Here is a 27,504-nt window from a genome sequence, read left to right as displayed (position 1 = left end):
TGTGTCTGTGTCTCTGTGTGTGTGTATGTGTGTGTCTGGGTTTGTGTGTGTCTCTGTGAGTGTGTCTGTGTGTGTATGTGTCTGTCTCTCTGTGTGCGTATCTCTGTGTGTGTGTGTGTGTGTGTGTGTGTAGTCTCCTAGCTGACTGCTGTATGATGGTAGATTATCCAACCCGACTCCGTGTTGAATCTCTGCTGTCTCTTACTGCAGAAGATCCCAAACTGTGTTTTTTGTGCTTTTTTGATAACTGGTGTTATCAAACTCAGCACCCAGCTGCCAGCACGTCGGCCACCTCAGTCCTGCACTATCTTCACCACCCCGACCACTGGATCGGTTCTGTTCCCTCTCCCTCCGGTGCACACTGGACTTCCACCCTTCAGCACCGCGGCACCGGTACGTTCCTCTTCCTCACTTTTCACATATTGAAACTCTTAAAATGTTGACGAGCTGCCTCTGCGTCTGCTTCTGGTCCAACAAGAACAAAACCGTGACGTACGTTCTGTGTGGTGGATCTAGTTGATGCTGATGTGAAGAGTAGTTCATGTGGATTTAGAAAAGGGACCGATAATAAATATTTGGAAAATCAACTGATACATTTGTGTTAATTCATGTTTTTGTTGGTTAACAATGAACCTCTTGTCATTCACAACGGAACGAAAAAAAACATACGATGTATGAACACAAATATACCTCCTTCATTGTCCTTGCCGTCGGTACAGAGTGTTTCCATGGCTACGTGACATCCGGCCCCTCTCCATCCGGACTGGCAGACACAGTGCCAGCCGCTGGCCTCCAGAGTGCATCGTCCGTTGTTGTTGCAGAGACCTGGACAGCCCTCTGAGCACAGGGGACAAGCAGACCAGTTAGACCAGTTAGAGGGGGGGGGGGGGGGGGTCACAGCTGGCCATCAGGGTATCAATGTCATCAACCAATATACATTTTTGAAGGTAGGTGATGATGGTTTTACTCAGGAGCTCGGAAAGTTGGGATGAATCAAAGTGTTTCACATTTTCATGACAACATATCCAGTGTTTCCTCTCAGCTTGGAAAAGCCTCTGAAACAGCACTGAGACCATCGGGACATCCTGGCAGAAACACAAATCCTATTACACTACACTGTCTGATCAAATATGAAACGTCTATGGAATGGTCTAGATGTAATCCATACTCTTCAGATTGAGGGTAAATTAAGGTAAAGACAGACGTTGGCCTTTAGATGTAAAAAAAAATTAATTAATCGCTTTCCCAAACAGATACAAGTGATAACTATCTTAGGCAGAGTTGATTTATCACACATAGATCAATGTTCAATGTTTATTCCTTAGAAATAGCAGCATTAGAGATACCCCAACATAAGGCTTGTGTTTTTTAGATTTGTTTTTATTTTGAATGTTTTACTTTAGTTTGTATTTATTGTGGTACTACTGTTTTGGTGTGTGGATTTATGTCCCCATTAATAGATTATTGCTGTTGTAATGTGTAATATGTTTTATTTTGAAGAGTTGGGTGAAGTGGGGACAAAGACAAACCTTTTGTCATTCATACTTAACCAATTAAAATAATAAACATTGTTTACCGAAGCCTTTCAACAGCGCTCAAAGCCAAATATAGTTATGAACATTGAGTTTACTTGACCCACAAAAACTTTCTTGGGAAGTATAGGCCTGTATAGATGATTGAAGCGATGTGTTGCATTAGTTGAATGGTGGACGTGCGATGAAACGCGTCCAGTGTAACAGGGGATGCTGCAGCATAGCAGCTCTGGCGACAACTTCCAAATGTGTGCATGAGCAATCCCAGAAACAAATCTATGCTGAAAAAGCTATAACTTTGAAAAAAAAAGCAACAGACACTGGTGCATGTCATTGATTGTTACCATGGAAACAGCTTTTACGGTGCGTCTTTTACTGTGACAGAACACAAATTGAATTTTACAGGAGGTGCGATTGCATTCAAGGAACCCCCCGCGGCAGTAACGACGTACACTCACCGTACGGGTCCAAAATGTTTCAAAGATTCATGTGAGTCCTGGTTCTTTATGAATGTCAGATATGTGCGGAGACGAGAGGAAACGGCAGAGACCGAAACACACAAACACTCCCACAGTGTGTGTCCAGTGCTAGCTCTCTAACAGCTAACACATGTAGAGCTGCTAAAGTGGATTTCCAGGGCGAACAAACAAGCGGTTCAATCTGCAGCCGGTCATTAACTAGTCATGTCATTAGCACCACTGTTACCATCAACCAATACCTGCAACCAGCTGTGTCATTCATGAAACTGCATCACTATGAATTGATATACCGTGTGTGTGTGTGTGTGTGTGTGTGTTTGTGTGTGTGTGTATATATATATATATATATATATATATATATATAGGAGTATTTGGAATTGGAAATATTCAACCCCCTCACCTCAAAAGACAGTAGTGATGTGACTCGAAGTTAATATAACAAAATAACTCAACTAACAACAACAAAATATGTATTGATTGATATTTGACTTTTTTGAGATTGTTGAATTGACGACAACCAAATATGCTATGAATTTTAAATAACATGTTCTGTGTTCTGGTAAGGAAGTTACCCAGAGCAAAATCTAGCTCTTACATGGAAGAGTCCATCCTTCCCATGTTTGGGGGTGAGGGGGGGAGGTCGACTGTTCCTGAAGATGTCGGCTGTGCTTTCTACCCACAGAATTGGTTTTGTTACTGCTGTTTACCTTCCATCTGGTGCAAATCCAAAAAATGCCCTTCAGGAATGAACCACTGTTTTTGTGAAATGCTCTCCAACTGCATGCCGTTGTCCGACAACATATGATCCGTGGATTTTTGTACATTTCATCTCTCAACTCGTCTCACATTGCTAATCTGATGGTAAACAACGTGCATCACACAGAAGAGGATGTCTAGCACTTTGATCATAGCACTGTTGTACTTAAGGTATGTTTGCTGAACAGCTACTACTTTACTCAGACGAGGACCAACACTTGTTTCTATTTTTCAGCTCTTACTTTATCGGCAATGATATGTTGTGGTTTCTTTCTTTTGACAAATGTACTTATTGTACTTTGGACAAAAGCGTCTGCTAAATGACCTAAATGTAAATGTAATGTCTTGGCTGGAGACCCGCTGGCCTCACCGGATCCCCAGAGATTCTGCCACCTGGACCTTCTCGTTGGGTTCAGAGACCCCCTTCTGGATAACACCTCAGTATATATGATCATACTTATCCTGCCCCCGTCTGAAGGTCTGAATGCTGTTTCAGAAGCGTTTCTCTGCTCACAAGACTTCTCAAGGAAATACTCAATACTTGTTTTGGAGAACCTTAAAGGTTTTTAATTCAAATATATTTCATATGAATACAAAATGCTCACTTCAGACCAAAAACACCTTCAAAAAACCTGATATTGGTTAAATCCTGATGTGTTTAAAGGCATTTGACTCTGTACGATGAACCTTTCTCCAACAAATGGACGGACAGACTGAAAGACAGGTCGATAGACAAATAAGACAGATCAATACATTAACCCACGTGTGAGAGACACAGACTGACAGACAGACAGACAGTCAGCCTTCGGTGAAATGCATTGATGTTGTAGTTTCACATGAACCACGTAAGGTTACCTACAGCCAAAATGGCTACTGTGTGCTGCATGGCTAAAATCGGAAATTCAATCAAAATAATATATATATTTTTTTCATCTGTAAACAAAGAAAGAATATGTTATTGTTGCGTAATATGACGATGAAAAACGGGGCATACAAACCAACAAAAGAAAAAGAAAATCAAAGTTGAAAGCAGAACATTCTAAGGATGTTGAACATTTTAAAGTTCATCTGTCCAAGTGAAGTCTAACCAAATCTGAGGGAATTTAACACCCAGCGAGTTGTCAAGGCCGCAACTTCCCTAAAAAGGAAGCTTTCTTTGCTTTAGAAATATGGATTCCTTTGGTCTTGTTCATCTAGTCAGTGAAAAGAAAATCACAGGTTAAAATCCATGTGAAAACACAACAGGTAGACAGATAGACAACGCACAAAGTATAGGGAGGACAGGGTGCTTGGACTGCATGCCTCCGAAGGCTATACTTTATGCCTCTGTTTGACATTCCTGCATCACAGAAAAGACAGTGAGGCTGGCAACCAGATTAATAAACGGTGAGTATCAGAGCCAAGCAATGCCCAGCTGGAGAGACAAGAACAAGGGATGGTGGTAAAGATGGAGGCTGAGGTGGGGGGAGGGAAACGGGAGAGAAAATCCAGAGACAGGAAAGTGAAGACAGATAGATGGAAGACAGACGAAACAGCAGCTGCTAAACTCACACAGACATATATCAGGCTGGAGGATGCAAGACAAAACAGGAGTTACACACCCCGGCTTTGTGTGTGTGTGTGTGTGTGTGTGTGTGTGTGTGTGTGTGTGTGTGTGTGAGAGAGTGTGTGTGTGTGTATGCATGTTTGTGTGTGCAAGAATTTCCATTTCTGTGGGTGTGTTCACCGCTTCATCTGCACATGTTTTGTGTGTGAAAATCAGAGACAGGGCAATAATGATGTGACAGAGAAACAAACAAGATTGATATAAATAAAGGAGAGAAGAATAAGGATAAGACGATACATAAAAGACGTACGCTGGGCGTTGAGAAAGACTGAAAGACAGAATGTGAGAAAAAAAAGTAAAAAGACAATAAAACTAAAATGACATGGAGTAAATCAGTATCAAAGGGAGTTTAAGTTAACAAAGCAGAGTGTGAAGTGCTTGTATTCGGGGACAGTAAGGCCTTTATTAAGTCTTTGGCATGAATTACCTTTATATCCTGAGAATAGGAGAGGGCACGGAGGAGAGAGGGAGGAAAATTAGGGAAAAAAAGTAAATCGAAACAAAAGCAGCACTGCCAAATACACTCTCTGTGATAGACAGATGGAAATGGCAGCCAAAGGAAGAGGAAGAGAGGAAGAAAGAGCTGGGGTCACGGGAGTGCAAGGACATAGAGAGAGGGCAGTGGGACCTCAGTAAAAATGATCGGATCGTTCAAATCTGTCTGCATTCACATTGAAATCACACAAGAGGGAAGAAGGATAAAAGGCAGCTTATAAAACATTTGAAATCCAAAAGAAAAGTTTCACAATTCATTTACATTTCTCAAATAAGGACTTCTCGTCTTATTGTGATCCAGCACCTTTCACTATACTAGGGGTTCGGTGCACCTTGTGACCCAAACAGCTGTTTGTGTTATGAACAGACGTGAGTTTTACCCGGAGAGTTGTGTCGGCTGCATGGTGGTTGGTTTAGCCCGGTGAGTTAATCAGCTCAATGGACCACCATTTGTGTCAAACTGCATGATGACATTGTTAAACTGAAGCTATGTTCATCTGTGGAAACGCATTTCATTCCCGACGGCATCACCTGAATTTGTCGATTAGCCCAACGAAACCAAGAGACAGGAGGCTCCTCCCACTGCAGTCACACCCAGACAGACCAGAACTACAGATATAGTAGGGGAAAACGGGGTTTGTTGTCACATTCATAATATCTCGGCACTGTCTCTCAAATGTCGGAAGGGAAATGTCCAGAATTGGGATCAGAGCTCACCTACATAGTCTTCTTTGGAGTAAGACAGCTGCACTTGAGATGAGAGGACTTTGTGTTTTTCATGTCAAATTGTAAATATTCAGCTATAGTTTAGATTGTTGTTAGCTCGCTAACTAGTTGTTGGATGGTTGTTTGCCGTGATGCTAGCAAGAAATTCCAGTTGGAGTTGATCGTCAGATTGTCTTTGGGGTTGGTTGTCACATGTGAAGTCAAGCTGTATCCTCACTGACGCCCCAGAGAAGGAGGGAGCAGAGAAATGCAGCCAGCATGCAAAAACGGAGTGGGCTATTATGGTTAGGCCTATTTGTTTGGATCTTTATGTTGTTATAGACTGGCCTAACCATGTCTTCCCTGTTCATGTTCCTTGCTCATTGTGTGTTAAGATGTACTACGTTATGTAGGCCTATTGGTCAATGCAATTGAACTTTTTTAAATGTTTCCCTTTAAGATAACATTGTGACAAACAACCCCATATGTAACCATCCCCGATGTGGGGTCGTGTAAGGGTGTATTTGATAGTAAATAACTTCTTTGTTCCATTCATTTGGAAATGACTATTGAAAGATGTTTTGATGATGAGCCATTCACAGGAGAGTTACAAGTGTGCCAACCAACCCCGTTCTCCCAAACTGATGCACAAATCTTCGAGCCGCAACATTGTCCTTGATCATGATCATGATCATTTTAACATTTAGTCTTTTGTTCAAGCTGTCTGCAGAAACGAGTATAAATTACAGGAATGATCAAAAGGTCAGAGTTTGACGATCAGACATGCTGTATTGATCCCCTTTGTTGTTAATTTGGTTAATATTTGGTTGTTAATTGGTTTATTTTTGTCATGTGTTTATTTATGTATATTAAAGTAAGAATTATGACCAAAGATAAACTGCTGACTGTTAATGTTATCTGCATTGCTTTGCCTATTGTAATGAGAAGGTATCGAGGTGTGAACGTGGTGTCCGGTTCCCACCACCAGTACATACGACAGCATCTGGGTGGACAATAATACGGCTACGGTCCTTGCAAATTGTGACACTGATTAATGTAGTGCACAAGAGCATCCTCAAGAAGTGGTGAGTAGAGGCAGATCAACCTCCACGGCTCACGAGTCCTACGCTGCAGTTCTTCTAATGACCACTAGGTGTCGATTCCAAGAAACCTACACGGAGCTGTAAAGACCAGCATCAAAGGCACTATTGATGTGCATCATGGGAAGCTGAGGACCAAACATTTTTGGAGATTGACCTAAATCCGAGGCACCTTAAAAGTCAGGAACTACCAGCTTTTCTCTTCCTTTTCTTTTCAATTCTGCACGGCCTCTAAGTATAATTGAGCTCCTTATCTAGAATATTCCCATGTTGTATATAACAGGCTTAAATCAATTTAAGCTGTCACAGTACAATGACCGTTAGCTTTGCAATCGCACAAATTCTTGCAATTACACAAATGTCCTGTCTAACGTCTGACCGACATCTTTAGCACAAAAGCCTACTGTGCTAGTCAGATTATGCTTAAAGCCATTCACAAAGGAGTCCGTCTGAGTGTACAAACAGGACAGGAGAAGCAGCTTACAGGGAAACTGAGCTGAAAGCACAGCCCTCATTTCACAGTCTACTTTCTATCAGAAACCTTCAACATGATAGGTATATATATCATATTGACATAAATAAATAATAACTTAGACAAATATGTCTGTTTGTACTGAGATTGTCTTATATATACAACCACACTGAGTTCCTATGACTCAAACATGTCAAACAAATGGTATCTACAGGGGAATAGATGGTGATACGTTTCTGGAAAAATAGAAGCTGTATAATAGTAGAAATATAAGTCATCCACGTCAAACTAATTAATCAAAAAATGTCTGAATTGCCGATCCGACACCAGTGGTTAATGAATAAGCCGCATGCGCCCCTGTGTGGACGTGACTGGGAGCTTCTTTTCTGTGGAAGGTCATCAGGCTCGATATAAACCAGCTGTAGAACTAATTTGTGTGAAATACCTCCAAACATATTTGCTGTTAGCATCTTCAGCTAAGTCTAGCGGTATGCTGCTGATGCGTGCCATAGTATGTCAATCAGACGTAAACATAGCATTGAGTTGAGCTCCAGCTATCTGAGTCGGCGTCGGCCTGCTCTCAGATATGAGAATGGAGTGCATCTGTAAATGAAAGCTATCAGGAGGGACTTCAGAGTTTGGTCCAAGGATCTGGTTCTGGATCAGTTCAACACTGAGGGCCCTAGTTTCGTAGACCAGCGCAGGGCGGCGCAGGGTGGCGCAGCCGGCGCAGTGCAAGTTTCGACCCGCGCAGCCTTGCGCACCGTCAGTTTGGCAGTTTGGTAGATCGCCTGCGCCAAGATGGGTGTGGCGGCGCAGTAGGGGGAGGCGTCACAGATTCAGCTTGGTGTAGCGGAAGTTTCGTGGCAAAAAGCCTCGCCGAGACTGCGCTGAAAGCTTGCCAGCTCCAACCTGGTCTACTTTCGGCGCAAGGCGTAAATAAAGTCCATTCATTCAATGCGAATCACAGCTGGCGGAGTGGAAGTTTGGTTGACGGCGCGCAGTGCGCACACGTCACCGAGACCTCACAGGCAGGTTTCCACAGTTCCAGGCACATTTAAATGCAATAAATAATCACAACAAACACTATTTAATGCAACTAATTGAATCAACACGTGAATTTATATCTATATAGATTGTCCCGTCAGATCTGACGTCAGATCAAAGGCGGATGGCACGCGTAACGGAAACTCAGCCTCTCGGACCAAAACATCTCCCTCTCTCTCTCCTGTTTTTTATAATATCGGCATTGTTATTATTATGATACGCGCGCACAGCGCGTGATGAGCGTGGTGGGAGCGGCGGCGCTGCTTCTGTCATCGGGTTGTCAAGTGACGGAACTTGCACTGAACCTCCCCTAACGCATTAAAGGTGAGGAGAGGAGCTCATTTGATTGGTGAAGATCTGAATCGGCTGTATTAATCCCAGTCCACGCCTCGTCTCCTCCTCGTCTCCCACTCACGCCTTCTTCTCCTCCCTCTTTCCCACTTGCGCCGGTGGGCGAGACGGGAGGTGTGCCTGCGCGAGCCTGCGCGGTGCACGAAACTTGCAAAGTCCAGGCGGACACACCCCGTCGGCGCGGCGCAGGTGCACTGAGAGCTGACTGCGCATGGTCTACGAAACTAGGGCCCTGTGTAAGGCTTTGTACTGCTTTGACTGATTTACTAAGATGTTTTGGTAACAGTCCTGGATATATGAAGCATTTCTGATAGGAAATTGAAATGATTTACTGCTAAGTGGACAACATCCAGAGAGAATCCATTCAACAACGAGCTGCAAAGTCATTCATTCTGTTTGATCGGAAAACAGCTAAGCGCGCAGCCCGATAGGCACGAGGAAATACAGCCATTGTGCATTTTGCTAAGGACAATTTAACATTCCTGAAATGTTCATAGCAACAGTAACCGTGCGTGTTATCAGAGCCAGTAAAATGATAGAGGGGATGAGAGGAAAAAAGACAACATACTCAAGATCTTTACCTTTTAAATCTGAATAGATAAGTAAATGAAACAACCACTGAAGCGGCCACAGCTCCACATACATGAAGAGAAAAGGAAAGGGAGAGGGGAGGATGAGAAGAAGCTGAAAAAAGTGATGAGGAGAAAGAGGAGAAAAGACCACAGTACCTTTTACTCTAATGTCCGGATTGTGAGCTTTAAGAAGGAGGGAGAAAAGAAAGGAAGAAAAGAGATGGATAGAAAGAAAGAAAGAAAGAAAGAAAGAAAGAAAGAAAGAAAGAAAGAAAGAAAGAAAGAAAGAAAGAGTTAGTCCAGAACAGTAGGCAGCAGAAGAGTAAACAGTAAGACCTCCAGTCTCACGAGGACAGCTGATCACATGTCAATCAATGAAGAAGTTAGAAATGTAAGTAGACACAAAGACACTCACACAGAGACAGGAAAGAAGAGGAAGATGATATTCTTCATCATTGGATCCTTCTACACCTCATTAACACTGACTTCACTCAATACTTTGTTACCAGTATTATATTGTTATACACTGGACTGCACTGGCTTTAGGGTAAATATAACTAAGCTGGGATATATTTCCATGCAAAAACAGCCAAATCATGAATATGCAAGCAATTCTACAGCGAGGTCACAGTCTGCAGCAGCTTATTTCATGAGATGTGAACGTGGTGGTTAGAGACGAGAGGACATAATTATGAATCCTTTCCCAGCCATGAAATCTGTCTTAACAACCGAGCTGTGGTGGCCAGACGGACCCCCCCCCCCTCGTTTGCAGCCCTCTGTCTGTGTGACAACAAGTGTGTGGTGGTGAGCTGAAGGTTTCACTCCTCATCCGTTTCCACTGGTGATCCATCACAACAGGATGAGGCTTTCAACTCACCATTAAACACAATGTAGATACCGAGTCAAAGAATTGTGTGTGTGTGTGTGTGTGTGAATATATTGCATGTAAGTGTTTCATCCTGATACAATATTATATTGATCCTTAGGACAGCAATACAATATCTGCTGATATGACAAACTCTGCCACCATACTGATCAGATTTGAGTCAGTTTCCCTTTTAACACAATCAGGTCCAAAACCTGTAAATATGCCTATGGCATGTTGCCAAATGCATGTCAATGTTAATGGTTTCTACAATCCAATTATCCTAATCTCAATTCTAGTGCAGCAGCCTGCATACTTAGCCTGCACTCATTCCTAGAAAATATGGATTTCTATTAACAAAGGTTGGAATATTCCTTCTGCATTAGCAGTCTTTTTTCAAGTGATTGTAGACAGAAATATATCAAAAATGTATTATTATTATTATATTATAAATATCCAGTTTGTTGCAGTCTGCTATCCCCGTGAATAAACAGAGGAGTTGATGATGATATCATTTCTCAGCAAGATAGCCAACAATGATCCTTGAAAACCCTTCTCATTTCCCCAGTGACAGTATGGCGACTCCAGTCCCGTCCACTCACCTATATTGCAGTGCTCCCCCGTCCATCCCTGGTCACACTCACACTTCCCCTCCTTACAAACGCCGTTCTTGCTGCACAGAGGGTGGCAGGCCTTCTGGTCACACACACTTCCTGTCCAGCCCTCCTCGCATCGACACACACCGCCGTAACAGACGCCGCGGCTGCCGCAGTCCACTTCACACACCTCTGTTGGTGAAAGGAAGACACATATTAACACAGAGAAATACCACGGTGACTGCAATACACGGTTCGGCATTTAAGGAAGAGAAATACTCCACTTACGCTAATGTGGAACATTATGAACAATACTCTAAGTATGCATCATGGTTTTTGCTGGGATTGTGTGTATTGTTGTGAATGTGATTGAATGCTTTTTCTTGAGAAAAGGTCAAGAACACCCTAGAACAAATGTGTATGTGTGTGCGTGTAGGTGTGTGTGTGTGTGTGTGTGTGTGTGTGCATGTTTCTACAAAGCGACAGTACTTAATTGGATGTGTGTTTATTGGTTTTGACAAGACAATTCTCAGCCAAAGGCAACAGGAATAGAAGTGGGAACGCATGCACACAAGCTCTCACACACACACACACACACACACACACACACACACACACACACACACACACACACACACACACACACACAGATAGCGAGACAAACACACACTCCTTTTCTCTTTTATTTGTTTTTATGTCGAGCCATCTGTTACTGATCTGCACTCCTCCTACAGCTCTTTTCTCTTTCAATCTCACCTCTTTTTCTGCATCAATGCTGTCACTTGTCTCCCCCCCCCTCTCCTCCCTCTCTCCCTCTCTCTCTCCTCCTTCCTTTCTACAGCACCAGAAAACTCCTTCACCACAAAAACACAACATTGGTCACTTGTTCAAAAGCCAGAAACAGCGTGTGTTTATATTGTGCTGACAGGCAACCTCTGCTGGAAGTGTAAGTTGTGACTCACGTCAGTCAGGAGCCAAGCCTGAAATAACGACGTTGTTGAAGCGCCGCAAAACCCTCCAGAGAGGACCGGCTGTGACTGTGACAGCGGAGACTGCTCTTTGTTTCCCCGTTACCTCCTGACAGTCAATTTTGGTTTTCCTTCATCCACGACCATGATCTTTCCCTGACCTACCCTAACCGCACCGTATCCATAGCAACGGCAGGTCACAAAACCGCCTTATGAATTTTGGAACCGCTGTGTTCTTTTGTGAAGGCACTGTCAAATCACGATCATTTGGGAATGCACTGACAAACAACATATTTAGTCCTTTGGTTTGCAGGACTCGGATGATGGAAAATGCAAACCTCCGGTTTGTCCAACGCATTCTGGAGGAAATGTAATTGCTGCCTCGGTAAAGCCTGGCAGTGTTTTGACCATGACTGGATGGGTTTACAAATCACAGCACTGAGCCGTACCGGGGCTGAGACAGAGAGATGGTGGTTTTGGTTAAAAAAGTCCCGTCTCATGCAGGATCACGACCTTTGACATAATCATCAGTCGCAGAACAATAAATATGATTGTTTCTATTTTGATCAAAGGAAGTTCTTCAGTTGCCATTATGTTGTTTCTAGGAGACAGGGTTGTGCTGTGGATCCATAGAGATCACTTTATGAAGTTGTAAGAAACCCGAAGATAAAATGTATTGTTTGACTCTGAACTCTTTCAGAGATTATGTCATGTGTCATGTTTTCTACTTTTCTTTATCTCACTAACTTATATCAAAATGGATCTGTGCTACTTTTTCATATCGCCCAGATTGTTGTACTCTTGATCCCTTCCACTGTCAAGAGACGGCTCTCCTATTTGCAGGAACTACGAACCTCAGCTGCAGGGAGTAATCTTGAGACCATCGTACTTCTATTTTGGTTTCTCTTCATTGGCTGCCAAAGAATTGATTTGGAGATGTTGCTGATTTTACCGGTGTTGATGTGGTTCGGCCCCCAGCGATGCCACTGACCTCGCGCCTCCTCTAAAGCTGAAGTGTGATATCCTCCAGCAACGTTCTCTTGGCACTCTCAAACTCCTGGCTAACTTCTAAAGGTGAACATGTTTTTGCCATCAGGGTATCAGCTGGAGAAGAGAACATCGCCTGCAAAACTAAGTCGAGCTAAAGAACCACCATCCTTTAAATCACTCCTCAGAATTATGTTTACAGGTACAGGCTTTATATAATTGCCTGTCTCATTCACCTTATGTCTCTCTCGCTGTGTTACAGGCTATGTATCCTCTGTTGTGCCTGTTCCGAGGGGTTCGCAGCTCAAACACTGTTATCTTAATTATGTTCTTCCCTGTAATGCTGTTTTCTTTTAATTTCATGCTGATCCTGCTTTTCTTTATCCTCTCTTAATGATTCTGTAAAGCACTTTATTAACTCTGTAACTCTTGGTGCATTGCTGCTTTAACAAATACTGTCAAAATAAAGTTCTGGATTGTGTAAAGGAATGATACAGGAATCCAATACACACTGGCAGATCATGGAACATTAAACATGACACATACCTAAAGAGCATTCGGGCCCGGTCCAGTTCTGGTCGCAGGTACAAGTGCTGGTCTCTGCGTTGTGGGTGCCGTGACCTGAACACTGATCCGGACACATCGCCTTGGCGATCTCACAGCTGGCTCCACCCCAGCCGGGCTGACAGTGACACTCGCCATGAATACACACCCCATGGGCCGAACAGCTGGGGTCGATGCAGTCCACTGGAGACACAGGTGGAGAGGGGGAGTTAACGTCATACCAAAAAGTACACACAGTTCATACACACACATATTTCATTTGTATTTTATTTTCAATTACAGGCTGCATTAACATTTTTTACACTGGGGGGCATGACCAAGCTGTAAAACAGGACTGTAGTCCAAAGTCCACTTAAAGAGTTTGGGTGTTTTGAAGTGGGTTCTGTTAACATGTATGAAAAATATGCTCTCAGTTGTATAGAAATTAATCTTCAGAAACAGTCCATGAAGGGCGAGAGAGACCTCAAGTGCTCACTGATTTGACAGTGAGACAGAAGTAAACCTTCACGGTGCAGGAACACATCTCAAAGACTTGGACGGGGCCAACGTTCTCACCAATGTTTGATTGGATTAGAATGACATATAACATTTCAGTAATAAAATCAAATACAAAATTCAAATCAAATGATAATGCACTGGGCTATTCCATACAAAGCCAATGGTTTTGAAAATGTTTCTTTCAGCCACGATGGATGGAACAGTGTCGGTGTCTACACACAGTTAAGCCCCGCCTCCTCTCCGGCCCGCGTGACATGGATCAACAAAATGATCCCGTGAATAAATACTGATCTGATCCTGCAGTCAAGATTTCCCATTTGGTGTGAACGTACCTCAAAGGTGATACAACAGGAATGTGTATCATTTGTAACGGACATATTTAAATATCATTACCACAAGGCTCACAGCTATCTCACACACGGAATGAGAAAAGACACGTCACATTTGAACTAGAGCCCGACCAATAAAGGATTTTGAAGGCCGATACCGATACAAATGTTTGTTGATTTAAAAGTACGATATTCCGATATATCGGCCAATATTTTTTTTTTTTTTAATTTCAGAAACGCGTATCAAAACATTAACAGATTTCCCTAACATTAGTTATTTGTAGTTATTTACGAGTCTTCACTAAAATAATATGATAATGCAGTTTAAAAATAAACTATATACATTTTATTGTCACAACGGAACAGAGGAAAATTAAAATATATTAAAGTTTTGATAAATAAAATGTATAAAAATACAAACTTAAGATATAAAACTTAAAGTCCTTTGAACAAAAACACAATAACAACAACAACCAAACACAAAGTTACCAGTATTAAAAGACTTGGTAAGTTTCATAAATATAACTTCCAACAAGACTGGAGACAAATTCTGTTAAGTTCTATAAGGGTGTTTTAGTGTTGTCACGATACCAACATGTTGGTACCGGTACATGTACATGTATTTCGATACTTTTTCAAATAAAAGGAGAATGCAAAAAATGTCATTAATTACTTTATTTTAATAGAAAATCTTAGAACAATAACATATTAATCAGTAAATAAAATAAAATACCACAAAGACAAGCTTTTCTAACGCACACAATTTTAAATAATGCATGTATGCATTTTACAGCTCTGGAAAAAATAAGGGACTGTGAAAATATAAATACAATAATATTATATACATTTAATAATTATATGATATAAATAAACCAGCTCTATTTGTTTTCTTCCAGAACTACTTTTGTTAAGAGTGAAGGCGGTGGCGCTTGCTTTTAGCTGAATGTGGCTTTTTTTCCTGAGTAAATGACCTGTCGTTCCCTGAGCTCAGTGTGCAGGTCTGGGTGCTTGTCCTTTAAGTCTGAGGTGTTTCCGCCGTTAGCCATGCATGTTTTTAAACACCGTGGTGCTTCGACGTTAATTGCCTCGCCTTGCGCATTTGTTTTTAGCTAAAGAACTGCCATATCGCACTTCGCGCCCCTGGTTTGTCAACAAGTTGCGGCGTGGTGGCGGTTGCAGCAGCCATTCTCCTCTCCGTGCTCCTCTCTCTCTCTCCCCCTCTCTCTCTCTTCTCTCTCTCTCTCTCTCTCTCTCTCTCTCTCTCTCTCTCTTTCAGTCTCTCTCTCTCTCCAAGCTTTCCTCCTGCTCCGTTTGTTGCTCCAGTCTACACTGCTCACTAACTTGCTAGCTGTTTCCTCCGGCTTGCTTGCTTTTTCTTTTTATCTCCCCAAGCTGCGGCTCGCTCCTCGTCCTCTCAGCTGTATTTACAACGCGGTGACGTCACATGGCGCGTTCGCTGCGCTGTTGCGGGCGCTGCCAGCCGCGCTGCAAGTACCGGTCCCAATATAAATACAATATAGTACCGTTTTAAATGCCTCAGTACCCCGGTACCAAATTAGTACCGGTATACCGTGCAACCCTAGGGTGTTTTGTCCGTTTTTATTTCATTTTTAAAATATTCATTTATCGGCCATTATAAATGCTGATACCGATAGTTTGGAAAATGCCTAATATAGGCCGATAATATCGGCCCACCGATATATCGGTCAGGCTCCAATTTGAACACATCTAACTGCTGTCAAACAAAGGCGCTCATTGTTCTGATGCTGAAGGACAGGAAAGGGACTCCAACATGTACCCCATCTTCTTTTATGGGCTACTCATTAACCAATCACAGGCTGCACCTCCTTCACGCAGGTTAACTCTTTCTGTGCCGCTCTCAGCTCCAATTTGACCATTGGATTCTCCATGGAAATCCTACATGGCATCTTTGACACAGTGTGCTGATTCAGCAGCCGCAAATAGGATTAACACACACACACACACACACACAGGCTCAGAAAACTCTCTCCCTCTCTCCTTCTTTAGACTCAATCACAAAGGATTAGTGTGATAGAGGATTGGACTAATCTGAAACTAATCTGGTTACTGTCCCGTGTGATATGTATTTGCATATTTGGAAGAGATAGTTTATGTATTCACAGCGTGTGCTCACCTTTTTGTCTATGTTTGTGCATACTTGGATGATGTGAATGTGTGTACCTGCGTAGAAATAATTATGAACCTTTCTGTGTGTGTGTGTGTGTGTGTGTGTGTGTGTGTGCATGTCCAACCAGCAAATAACAGATTAGTATTGATCAACTCAGATTAAATCAGTGTAATGGGAACCATGTAGCCTACTTTAGCCAGCTACCTGTCAGCTGTTCGACGGTTATGTGTGTTTATTTTTGTGTGCGACAGAGAGATTAGAGTAAATTAATAAACCGCCGTCTCAATAAACTAGCTGTCAACAGCTGCACCTTGGGGAGATTTGAGCTCATACGTACATACAGGCCGGGAGGATTATTAGTTCTTAAACGTTATAAAAATGACTTCAAAGTACAGAGCATGCACCTGTGAAAACTGCACATAACATTAGGTGATTTACAAAACCTGCGGTTTTTACCTTCCGGGATTAAACGGCATGTATTCAAGCAGACATGGAGAACGTGATCTCATTTCAAAGAGAGCAACATTTACATTTCAACCTTGAGAACTAACAAATCGGGGGGATTTTGACACAACAGCTGTGATAAACTGCACTGAAACCTGGCAAAGGGTGATCAAGCCCAGTGCGCTCTTCACATCTTCCTAAACACTCAGCAGTGTAATTAGCACCCAGCGCTACATGGCGCTCATGAAGTGTCCTGTGAGGTCACCAAGTTCCCCAATATGGCTTAAAAAAGATTTTGAATTAGTATCAATTATAACAAATTGTGTGGATGTTTCTGATGCAAAAGCAAATGGCAATAAATGTGAGATTTGGAGATTTGGACTGACAATCAAGTCTTCACCATATTCCAGCTTGTCCATGTTGAAAACAATGCAGAGCAGAAGAAATTGCCTGAGAGAGATGGGGCTAATTGCTGTCAATAACATCATTTTTGTCAATAATATACCCTTTTGTGTCCGTCTGTGGAGGAAATTAGTCTTACCTTCCTCGCAATTATCGCCCTTATATCCGGTATTGCAGATGCAGGCCCCCATAATGCAGATGCCGTGTCCTCCACAGTGGATGTCGATGCACTGGTTGGTCGGCACGTCACACTCAGTGCCTTTCCACCCGCTGTAGCACTGGCAGCGGCCGCGGGAGTACTGGCCGTTACCACTGCACAGCACTGGGCAGGCAGCTGAACCCAGCACACACACAGGAGGACAGTTAGACCCACTGGCTTCATACACTCGTTAACACTCGAACCCCTGAAAGTCCCCCTTGAGCTCCCAACTTTTCAATTAGACTTAAAATATAATAAATGACTATGTCCATGTTCATGAATGACAAATCTATCTCCCAACAATTACTGCCTCTCTGTGGGCGGCAGAGGACTTGTGCTTGTGCATTTACCTCGTGAGCAGTCGGGCCCCAGAAATCCTGGGAAACAGTGGCATATTCCTGAGAGGCAATCTCCGTTTCCATGACAATTCTGAGGACACTCCATAATCGACTCTGATTAAGAGTGAGTGAGAGAGAGGGGAAGAAGGAGAGAGGGAGAGAGGTTTGGTGTAAGTTAATTGGTAGGCAGGATATGCAACTGTTAAGAAATAACACACACACACACAAGCACACGACATCGGTCCTCTGTGGTTGCCGTAGTTACAGCCAGTCAGTCCAGTCAATGCATGCTAACATCCAATTTTCCCACTGCTTCTCTCTCTCTCTCTCTGTCTCTCTCTCTCTCTCTCTCTCTCTCACACACACACACACACACACACACGCACTTCTATGTTCTTACCTATAGCACGTTGATCATAGCACTGTTGTACTTAAGATATACTTGCTGAACAGCTACTACTTTAAGAGCTAACAATTTTTAATTTTTTCACTCTTACTTTATTGGCAATGATATGTTGTGGTTTCTTTCTTTTGACAAATGTACTTATTGTAAGATGCTTTGGACAAAAGCGTCTGCTAAATGACCTAAATGTAAATGTAAATATCTAAATGTAAATGTAAATATAAATGTAAAAATGTAAACGTAAATGTGTACGTGCATTCCCGCGGACACTAACTCACCGATCGACCTCACGTCCAGTGTAGCGTGTTGCCGTGTCTCACCTATGATGATGGTATTGTAACACACTTGTTCTGTGTTGCGTCCGTCGTTGTAAAAGGCGAGATGCCAGATTCCCGTGTCCAGGTACTGAATGAAGCCGGCCTCGTGCACGTTGACAGAGCGTGCGTGTCGAGTCCTGCCTCCAGACTCGTCCTCGTGTGGGCGTGCGTGTCCCGCGTCCATGTCGCTTAGCGCCCGTTTGTCTTTGGAAATGAGGCGACTGCCGTCCAGTAGCTCTACAAAGTCATACTGCAAAACAGAAAAGACACAAAGAAGAAGTCAGTGAAGATATTCATGACATCATGACACTATGTGACACTGGCTCCAGATATTTATGGTCGGAGTTGAATTCCTGATGTTTCAGATTGTGAGGTGAAATACTGTAAAAAGATTTTGCAATTGCCTAGTCACAAGAACAGCTCCTTCTGTCATGTCGCCTCTCTGTTAACCAGCTATGCTAACATTAGCACACTGTCTGCTTCACACTAACACTGCAATTCTAAAACACATAACTAACTAACTACACACATTAGACAAACCATTCTAAACTAAAAGCCTGTTTTGTTTGCTAAACACTGCCATCGAAATACAACACTCAATCATCAACCAACTCAAGTGTTTCTGCCATTCAGTCAAGTTCCCATTTACATACATACATTTTGTAGTTTCACTTGTTTGAAAAACATAATCAGTTCTGTATCAGTTCATCCCTGAGTCCGGGTGGACGCCTGTAACATATTTGAACAAATTCCCTTCAGGCGTTCCTGAAATAAATTGCGTTGAGGAGAATGGACCAGACGGACGGATTAACGGACGGACAGACAGACAATCCAAAAACATAATGCCTCTGGCCTCGGCTATCACCTGTGCACAGGCATCAAAATGAGAACTTAGATGGATTAGGTTGTGACAAGGACAAACACACCATTTTCTATTATCTGAATTGCTAAAGTGAGCTGTGATGGGGTGGCATTGTATGAAGCTGTCTTTAACAGATAAGTGGATAAGTCCCTCGATAGAAGACATGAGCCGTCACACAGAGATGGAAGTGTAGTTAAAGGGTAGTTTAGCTTCATAAGAAACATATCTGCTTCATTATTAACCATAAAGCACTTGACCTAGACACACTTGCAAATTTGCAAACGGGATTATGGGTTTTGACATTTTGAGACGGTGTTTTCATCATTTTTGATGAAAGAGCAGAGGATTGTGGGTGGTTGAGGTTTGTTTGTTTCTTAAAGCTTTCAGACATCAGAGATGTCAAAATAGTGTTGCTGATCTGGTTTGATAAGATTTCATTCTGGGGATGAACACCTTCCGCTGGTTAAACACCATCTTTAACACGGGGCTGTTGCTGTATTTAGCAACGGACTGTGAACCTCCGTACTGTAGTGCTCTTTCTGACACAACATCTTATGTCATGGCCCATGTTACTGTTAGTTTCACCATAGTATCCATTACACACCTGACTTGCCTAAAGGTGGATTTCCTCTCTGATTATTTTAAGGTTTCTTCCAGATAAGGTTCCTTTGGGAGTGTGTGGCGATGTATACACCTTGGACATGAAATACACAAAACTTCTGGCTTCATATATCTGTTAAGTGATGGTAATTTGTCGATGTTTTCTATAATCCAAAGGGGTAAAAGACTTGAATAATTGTAATTTGCACTCATACTGTATGTAAAGCATGTTAATGCTATTCATTTATTCATCCATCGCTAAGAGCATGCACAAATACATGTGGAATTGTGGTGAGAGAGGGCTGGTCATATTACTACTACAGATCAAGTTCAAGTCTGTAATTTCATTTTAGCACCTGAACAAGCAAAGGACTTTAACCCAGGAGACCGCTGTTTGTGCCCCTTGTAAAACCAAAAATCGACGTTTATCAATACCTTTCAAAAGGTTCTTTTGAAAATATACTATGTATTTAACTATCTATGAGGTGTACTTGTGTACTTCGAGTGTCATAGCCTGAAGCTTAAGGCCGCTGACCAAGTCAGGAGTGAGGATCTATTGGATGTGTTGGCAGAGAATAGTTAGTAAACCTGGTAAGAACATGAAAAGGTGTCTGACAGGCCCTCCAGGCTTGATACACTAGGTTTGGCAAACTTTAATGATTCCCTGTGCAAATAAAAGAGTATGTAATTGTATGTGCATGCACACGCATGTGTTTGTGCAACCAACCTGTGTATGTGAGGGCGGCAGGCCTTTGCGTCCATACACCCCAACAAGAGCATCTTTCTGCACGGAGATGTTGAATTTCAAAAACTGCGGTTGATCAATATACAGCTGGGACCTCCAAAAGACACCTGGGATAAAGAACAACAAGAAACCAGCAGGAGTCACAACCAGCTATTTAAATATTCAAACACTCCTTAATACAAGTTCAGAATCTCCCCGTCTGTTCACCATATGAATCAATGTAACACATTGAAAACATGATGTGATTATTTACATTTTCTTACTTATTCTTACTTATTCTTATATCATCTTCTGGAATTGCTGATTTGGCGTAGTAAACTTCCTCAGAGGTTATTTAGAATTACATGTCCTATGTTCCACATTGGAAGTGATTCTGTTGTAAACAACTTCGTAATAGCTTAACATTATTATCGTAAAAATAATAATAGTTTATATTTCTTCCATAACAAATTAGTCCTCTCGCTGTTTACAGAGTTTAAACTGCGTCCATGGCAACGGTCTGATATAAAGACATAACAGACCATCAATCAGAATCAAGCACTCAACGAAGCTGTAATAAAGGATAGTAAAGAAAAGTGAAACCCAGCACTCTTTAAAATTAAACTATCTACTATTACAGAACAAGACGAACTGGGTGGATTGTGCTTTCTTGAGTATGTCTTTGTTTATGACGTGTGTGTGTGTGTGTGTGTGTGTGTGTGTGTGTGTGTGTGTGTGTGTGTGTGTGTGTGTAACTTACCTGGTGGGACATCTTGTATGGCTCGTCTTCCCACGTCCACCTCTCCTGTGTCTATGGTGTTGTTCTCTAGAAGAAACATTTTACCTGCAGAGAGAACAACACAGATAAGAGGGACATGTAAAGTCTCAAGACAATTGAGCAGCTGCTAAACCCCGCCCCCTGCTGTCAGAGCTACCATGGAGCCCACACTGTCACTAACTGCCCTCCCTAATAAATATGCCTCCGGAGAATAAATCCTTGTGTGGAACAGGTTTAAAGACAAAGATAGAAGCTAAAGCCTACAGATGGCAGTGGCGATGGAGACAGAAGACAAAGTCTTCCTGTAAAGGTGGGTAGCTCTTTTTCATACAGTCATCAAAAAGCAAATGCAGCATGTGTAGACATTCAGTGTTCTGCAGGAATCCTAAAACACCCCAAATGTGTTTGCAATTATGCCTGAAATATAACACAAGCTTAATATATTTCAATGTTTGGTTCTATGATAAAAAGGGGAAAGTAAGGGAAAGAGGGAAAGTAAACTAAAACATGATGTTTTGGCGTTGGCCTACAGAAACGTGGCATCCCTGTCCTTACTCTGCGACTGAAACGTCTTGTAAACATAGGTCTCCTTGAACACCTCCAGCTGATGAGTGTCACTATTACACACAGTTTAACCAGGACTAACTCCAAACACACAACACCGGCCTGAGTGAAGACAATCTGAAAGGATGGCATGAGAGTCCGTGGAGCGGAGTAGGTGGTAGGGTAGGTGACCCTGGTTGGAGCTGGCTGGGTCAAATGAAACCATGACTGAGTGTGTAATCCCTGGAGAGGTGAAATGACACATTTCACCCTGATTTTTAAACTGTTTTTTACCATTCTGGTTTACTGGCTTAGTGGTCTGAGTTGTATCTCTCCAACATGTTGTCATGGTGACATGTGGTCTAAGGAAAAGTTTGCTAACCAATCAACTTGAATTTGGCTTCAGTGAGGGTGAAGGTTGGACGTGATGAATTGGAATACTTCCCTCACGGTTGTCTGAGTTCGGAGGCAGACCTTTGTCACCGTAGTTGAATGTAAATAGTGAGCACTATGGAGCTGGACCGGTTCCAGCTCTGTTCAAAGTTTGTAATTTCATAGGCCTTTCATGATCAGAACATTACACTTTAATGGCTTAAGTCATGACATCTGGCAAGTAAACCAACACTGTGTGTGTGTGTGTGAGACAGTCTAGACGTTAAGCACATTCGTTACACTAATATGAGCTGCAACATATGACAGAAGTCTTCAATCCCAGCTCCGAGGCGCCTCCACCCGTATTTATCTCGAAGGCAACACTCTCACACTACTGGCCTGAAGCAGAACATTTTGTTTTTAACTTCTGCAGAAGTAACTCAGTACTAACAAAGAGAGGAAGAACTTGATGAGCGCTCAGTCCATCTGGCCACTAGCCCAATGACCTCTTTCACCTGTGTTCTGCAAAGACTCCATTACTCTGTTTCTGATTGGCCAGTACCCATTGTGTATTGCTGCTGAAGGAAACTGGTGGAAGGATTTCAACTCAGATGTGGATGTTTTCAGAAGGACGGCTGCCTTCTTGCTGTCGTATAGAATTACAATGTCCTTAGGATCATATTATTATATTATATTGTTTTTTTGTACGTTGCCTTTATGCATTATATAGAATTGTATATCTACAGTAACTGTTGACTGAGAGTTTGAAGTGGTGTCATAGTTAAAATGAACATTGACCTTAATGTTACAGTTTTTTACAATTGTTAACAGCTGACCAAGATGTATCACATGCATGCTGTGTATGCAGTTGGTCGTGTTTGTCATCATGTTATGATAAACTGCAGAAGTTCTATGGTCATTTTCAGAAGGATCTTTGTTCTTTAAGTAAGGTCACTTCCATAGTTGTTTTAAGCCAAACTTACATATTTGTATTTAAATAAGTAATGCCACTGCTGTAGCTATTTTGACCCAAACCACAAACTTTTCCTCAACATAACCACGTAGTTCTGCTGCCATGGACAGGCTAACTGCTTGTTTGTGGTGCTGGACATTCATAGGAAAACGCATGGAAATGATCTTTTCTTATATCACACAAACCGTGGTACGACAACACGTTGAAGTGATGTAGAGTAAAACCTCAACATCAGCACCGAAAATGGCTTGTTATGTAATTTATATGCTACGTTTCACTATAAGACTATAAAGAGCAACAATGTGTATGTGCATGTGCATGTGTTCATTGCATGTAAGTATTGTGTTGAAATGATCTGACAGGATGGAGAGTGGGGCTGCTTATTGGCAACCGCTTCTGCTTACATTACATAATCTACAATCTACACAGATTATGCAAGAAGCCTTATGGAAGAAACATAATGCCAGCTCAATTATGTTTTCAAATCTACCTCATACTTCCACTATATATGTGAGCCTGGCCTCCACTATCATGGTCACTATAGCAATAATCTGTGACCTCTGCTCTTTGTAATCCACATCACAGTACTTGCACCTGCATTGGCACTGGAAATAAATCACAACTACATATGACTGGAAGTACTTTATTAGGAGACAGGGTGTTGTCTGCAGCATGACGATGTGTAACACTTAAATAGACTGAAGGGATTTCTATCTTTCAGTTCAAAGCTAACTGGCCTTGTCCTTACTTACATTTCTGGCAGATACATATTCACTGGAGCAAACAGTTTTGCCAACTTGTTTTCATTGTCTTTGTTGCTTTTGGTGTTAGAAGAAAGGATAGAAACTCACCGTTGTCTGTAGAAACCATGAAGGTATTGGGAGTCGTATCTCTTCCACCTCCTCCATTTTCAAATGCTCCGTATCCCTCACTCTCCTGAAGCTGCCAGTTCAGACCAAACAGGTGCATCGCTGGAGACGAGGAGGGAAAGAGGAACAGGTGGGTTAGCACAACATGCAACATGGGAAGGAGGTAGAAAAGAACAGGATGAGAGGAGAGGAGAGGAGGAGAGGGGAGGGGAGGAGAGGGGAGGAGGAGAGAGGGAAGATTTGGTGATAAAAAAATGTCCGTCTGAGTCACTAAGAGACAAGAGCAGTGTGAACATACAAGTGTGTCTATGTGAGTCTATGTGAGTCTGTCTATGTGAGTCTATGTTAGCAGTCTATGTGAGTCTATATGAGTGTGTCTATATGAGTGTGTCTATGTGAGTCTATGTTAGCAGTCTATGTGAGTCTATATGAGTGTGTTTATGTGAGTGTGTCTATGTGAGTCTATGTGAGTGTGTCTATGTGAGTCTATGTGAGTGTGTCTATGTGAGTCTATGTGAGTGTGTCTATGTGAGTGTGTCTATGTGAGTGTGTCTATGTGAGTCTATGTGAGTGTGTCTATGTGAGTCTATATGAGTGTGTTTATATGAGTGTGTCTATGTGAGTGTGTATATGTGAGTGTGTCTATGTAAGTGTGTCTATGTGAGTCTATATGAGTGTGTTTATATGAGTGTGTCTATGTGAGTGTGTCTATGTGAGTGTGTCTATGTGAGTCTATGTGAGTGTGTCTATGTGAGTCTATATGAGTGTGTCTATATGAGTGTGTCTATGTGAGTGTGTCTATGTGAGTGTGTCTATGTGAGTCTATGTGAGTGTGTCTATGTGAGTCTATATGAGTGTGTTTATATGAGTGTGTCTATGTGAGTGTGTATATGTGAGTGTGTCTATGTAAGTGTGTCTATGTGAGTCTATATGAGTGTGTCTATGTGAGTCTATATAATTGGCTACAGACACTAAGAGACAAGAGCAGTATGAACATACAAGTGTGTCTATGTGAGTCTATGTGAGTGTGTCTATGTGAGTGTGTCTATATGAGTGTGTCTATGTGAGCGTGTCTATGTGAGTCTATGTGAGTGAGTCTATGTGAGTGTGTCTATGTGAGTGTGTCTATGTGAGTCTATGTGAGTGAGTCTATGTGAGTGTGTCTATGTGAGTGTGTCTATGTGAGTGTGTCTATGTGAGCGTGTCTATGTGAGTGTGTCTATGTGAGTGTGTCTATGTGAGCGTGTCTATGTGAGTGTGTCTATGTGAGTGTGTCTATGTGAGTGTGTCTATGTGAGTGTGTCTATGTGAGCGTGTCTATGTGAGTGTGTCTATGTGAGCGTGTCTATGTGAGTGTGTCTATGTGAGTGTGTCTATGTGAGCGTGTCTATGTGAGTGTGTCTATGTGAGTGTGTCTATGTGAGTGTGTCTATGTGAGTCTATGTGAGTCTATGTTAGTGTGTCTATGTGAGTGTGTCTATGTGAGTGTGTCTATGTGAGTGTGTCTATGTGAGCGTGTCTATGTGAGTGTGTCTATGTGAGTGTGTCTATGTGAGTGTGTCTATGTGAGTGTGTCTATGTGAGTGTGTCTATGTGAGTCTATGTGAGTGTGTCTATGTGAGTCTATGTGAGTGTGTCTATGTGAGTCTATGTGAGTGTGTCTATGTGAGCGTGTCTATGTGAGTGTGTCTATGTGAGTGTGTCTATGTGAGTCTATGTGAGTGTGTCTATGTGAGTCTATATGAGTGTGTTTATATGAGTGTGTCTATGTGAGTGTGTATATGTGAGTGTGTCTATGTAAGTGTGTCTATGTGAGTCTATATGAGTGTGTTTATATGAGTGTGTCTATGTGAGTGTGTCTATGTGAGTGTGTCTATGTGAGTCTATGTGAGTGTGTCTATGTGAGTCTATATGAGTGTGTCTATATGAGTGTGTCTATGTGAGTGTGTCTATGTGAGTGTGTCTATGTGAGTCTATGTGAGTCTATGTTAGTGTGTCTATGTGAGTGTGTCTATGTGAGTGTGTCTATGTGAGTGTGTCTATGTGAGCGTGTCTATGTGAGTGTGTCTATGTGAGTGTGTCTATGTGAGTGTGTCTATGTGAGTGTGTCTATGTGAGTCTATGTGAGTGTGTCTATGTGAGTCTATGTGAGTGTGTCTATGTGAGTGTGTCTATGTGAGTGTGTCTATGTGAGTCTATGTGAGTGTGTCTATGTGAGTCTATATGAGTGTGTTTATATGAGTGTGTCTATGTGAGTGTGTATATGTGAGTGTGTCTATGTAAGTGTGTCTATGTGAGTCTATATGAGTGTGTTTATATGAGTGTGTCTATGTGAGTGTGTCTATGTGAGTGTGTCTATGTGAGTCTATGTGAGTGTGTCTATGTGAGTCTATATGAGTGTGTCTATATGAGTGTGTCTATGTGAGTGTGTCTATGTGAGTGTGTCTATGTGAGTCTATGTGAGTGTGTCTATGTGAGTCTATATGAGTGTGTTTATATGAGTGTGTCTATGTGAGTGTGTATATGTGAGTGTGTCTATGTAAGTGTGTCTATGTGAGTCTATATGAGTGTGTCTATGTGAGTCTATATAATTGGCTACAGACACTAAGAGACAAGAGCAGTGTGAACATACAAGTGTGTCTATGTGAGTCTATGTGAGTGTGTCTATGTGAGTGTGTCTATATGAGTGTGTCTATGTGAGCGTGTCTATGTGAGTCTATGTGAGTGAGTCTATGTGAGTGTGTCTATGTGAGTGTGTCTATGTGAGTCTATGTGAGTGAGTCTATGTGAGTGTGTCTATGTGAGTGTGTCTATGTGAGTGTGTCTATGTGAGCGTGTCTATGTGAGTGTGTCTATGTGAGTGTGTCTATGTGAGCGTGTCTATGTGAGTGTGTCTATGTGAGTGTGTCTATGTGAGTGTGTCTATGTGAGTGTGTCTATGTGAGCGTGTCTATGTGAGTGTGTCTATGTGAGCGTGTCTATGTGAGTGTGTCTATGTGAGTGTGTCTATGTGAGCGTGTCTATGTGAGTGTGTCTATGTGAGTGTGTCTATGTGAGTGTGTCTATGTGAGTCTATGTGAGTCTATGTTAGTGTGTCTATGTGAGTGTGTCTATGTGAGTGTGTCTATGTGAGTGTGTCTATGTGAGCGTGTCTATGTGAGTGTGTCTATGTGAGTGTGTCTATGTGAGTGTGTCTATGTGAGTGTGTCTATGTGAGTGTGTCTATGTGAGTCTATGTGAGTGTGTCTATGTGAGTCTATGTGAGTGTGTCTATGTGAGTGTGTCTATGTGAGTGTGTCTATGTGAGTGTGTCTATGTGAGTCTATGTGAGTGTGTCTATGTGAGTCTATATGAGTGTGTTTATATGAGTGTGTCTATGTGAGTGTGTATATGTGAGTGTGTCTATGTAAGTGTGTCTATGTGAGTCTATATGAGTGTGTTTATATGAGTGTGTCTATGTGAGTGTGTCTATGTGAGTGTGTCTATGTGAGTCTATGTGAGTGTGTCTATGTGAGTCTATATGAGTGTGTCTATATGAGTGTGTCTATGTGAGTGTGTCTATGTGAGTGTGTCTATGTGAGTCTATGTGAGTCTATGTTAGTGTGTCTA

At 42.1% G+C, this 27,504-nt stretch overlaps 1 protein-coding gene across 7 annotated transcripts in view; it reads right to left on the bottom strand.

Moving 5' to 3' along the window:
- Nucleotides 1-27,504, bottom strand: part of LOC311010747 (teneurin-3) — a 317,927-nt gene that overhangs the window by 84,160 nt on the left and 206,263 nt on the right. For 5 of the 7 annotated variants that reach the window (XM_084005346.1, XM_084005347.1, XM_084005350.1 and 2 more), the window contains 10 exons: nucleotides 23,878-23,997; nucleotides 21,121-21,204; nucleotides 20,364-20,488; nucleotides 18,178-18,424; nucleotides 17,467-17,568; nucleotides 17,057-17,251; nucleotides 13,078-13,278; nucleotides 10,583-10,768; nucleotides 9,272-9,298; nucleotides 691-837 (listed from right to left, as the gene is read on the bottom strand). In XM_084005346.1, the coding sequence (XP_083861472.1) occupies nucleotides 691-837; nucleotides 9,272-9,298; nucleotides 10,583-10,768; nucleotides 13,078-13,278; nucleotides 17,057-17,251; nucleotides 17,467-17,568; nucleotides 18,178-18,424; nucleotides 20,364-20,488; nucleotides 21,121-21,204; nucleotides 23,878-23,997 (1,434 nt within the window). The remainder of the gene's footprint in view (nucleotides 1-690; nucleotides 838-9,271; nucleotides 9,299-10,582; nucleotides 10,769-13,077; nucleotides 13,279-17,056; nucleotides 17,252-17,466; nucleotides 17,569-18,177; nucleotides 18,425-20,363; nucleotides 20,489-21,120; nucleotides 21,205-23,877; nucleotides 23,998-27,504) is intronic. The other 2 variants (XM_084005348.1, XM_084005349.1) reach the window with 1 other exon arrangement.

This window comes from Eutrigla gurnardus (assembly GCF_963514095.1).
Source record: "Eutrigla gurnardus genome assembly, chromosome: 3".
Taxonomy (NCBI): domain Eukaryota; kingdom Metazoa; phylum Chordata; class Actinopteri; order Perciformes; family Triglidae; genus Eutrigla; species Eutrigla gurnardus.
Note: the sequence above shows the minus strand (reverse complement) of the source record. Positions and strands in the feature narration are given on the sequence as shown.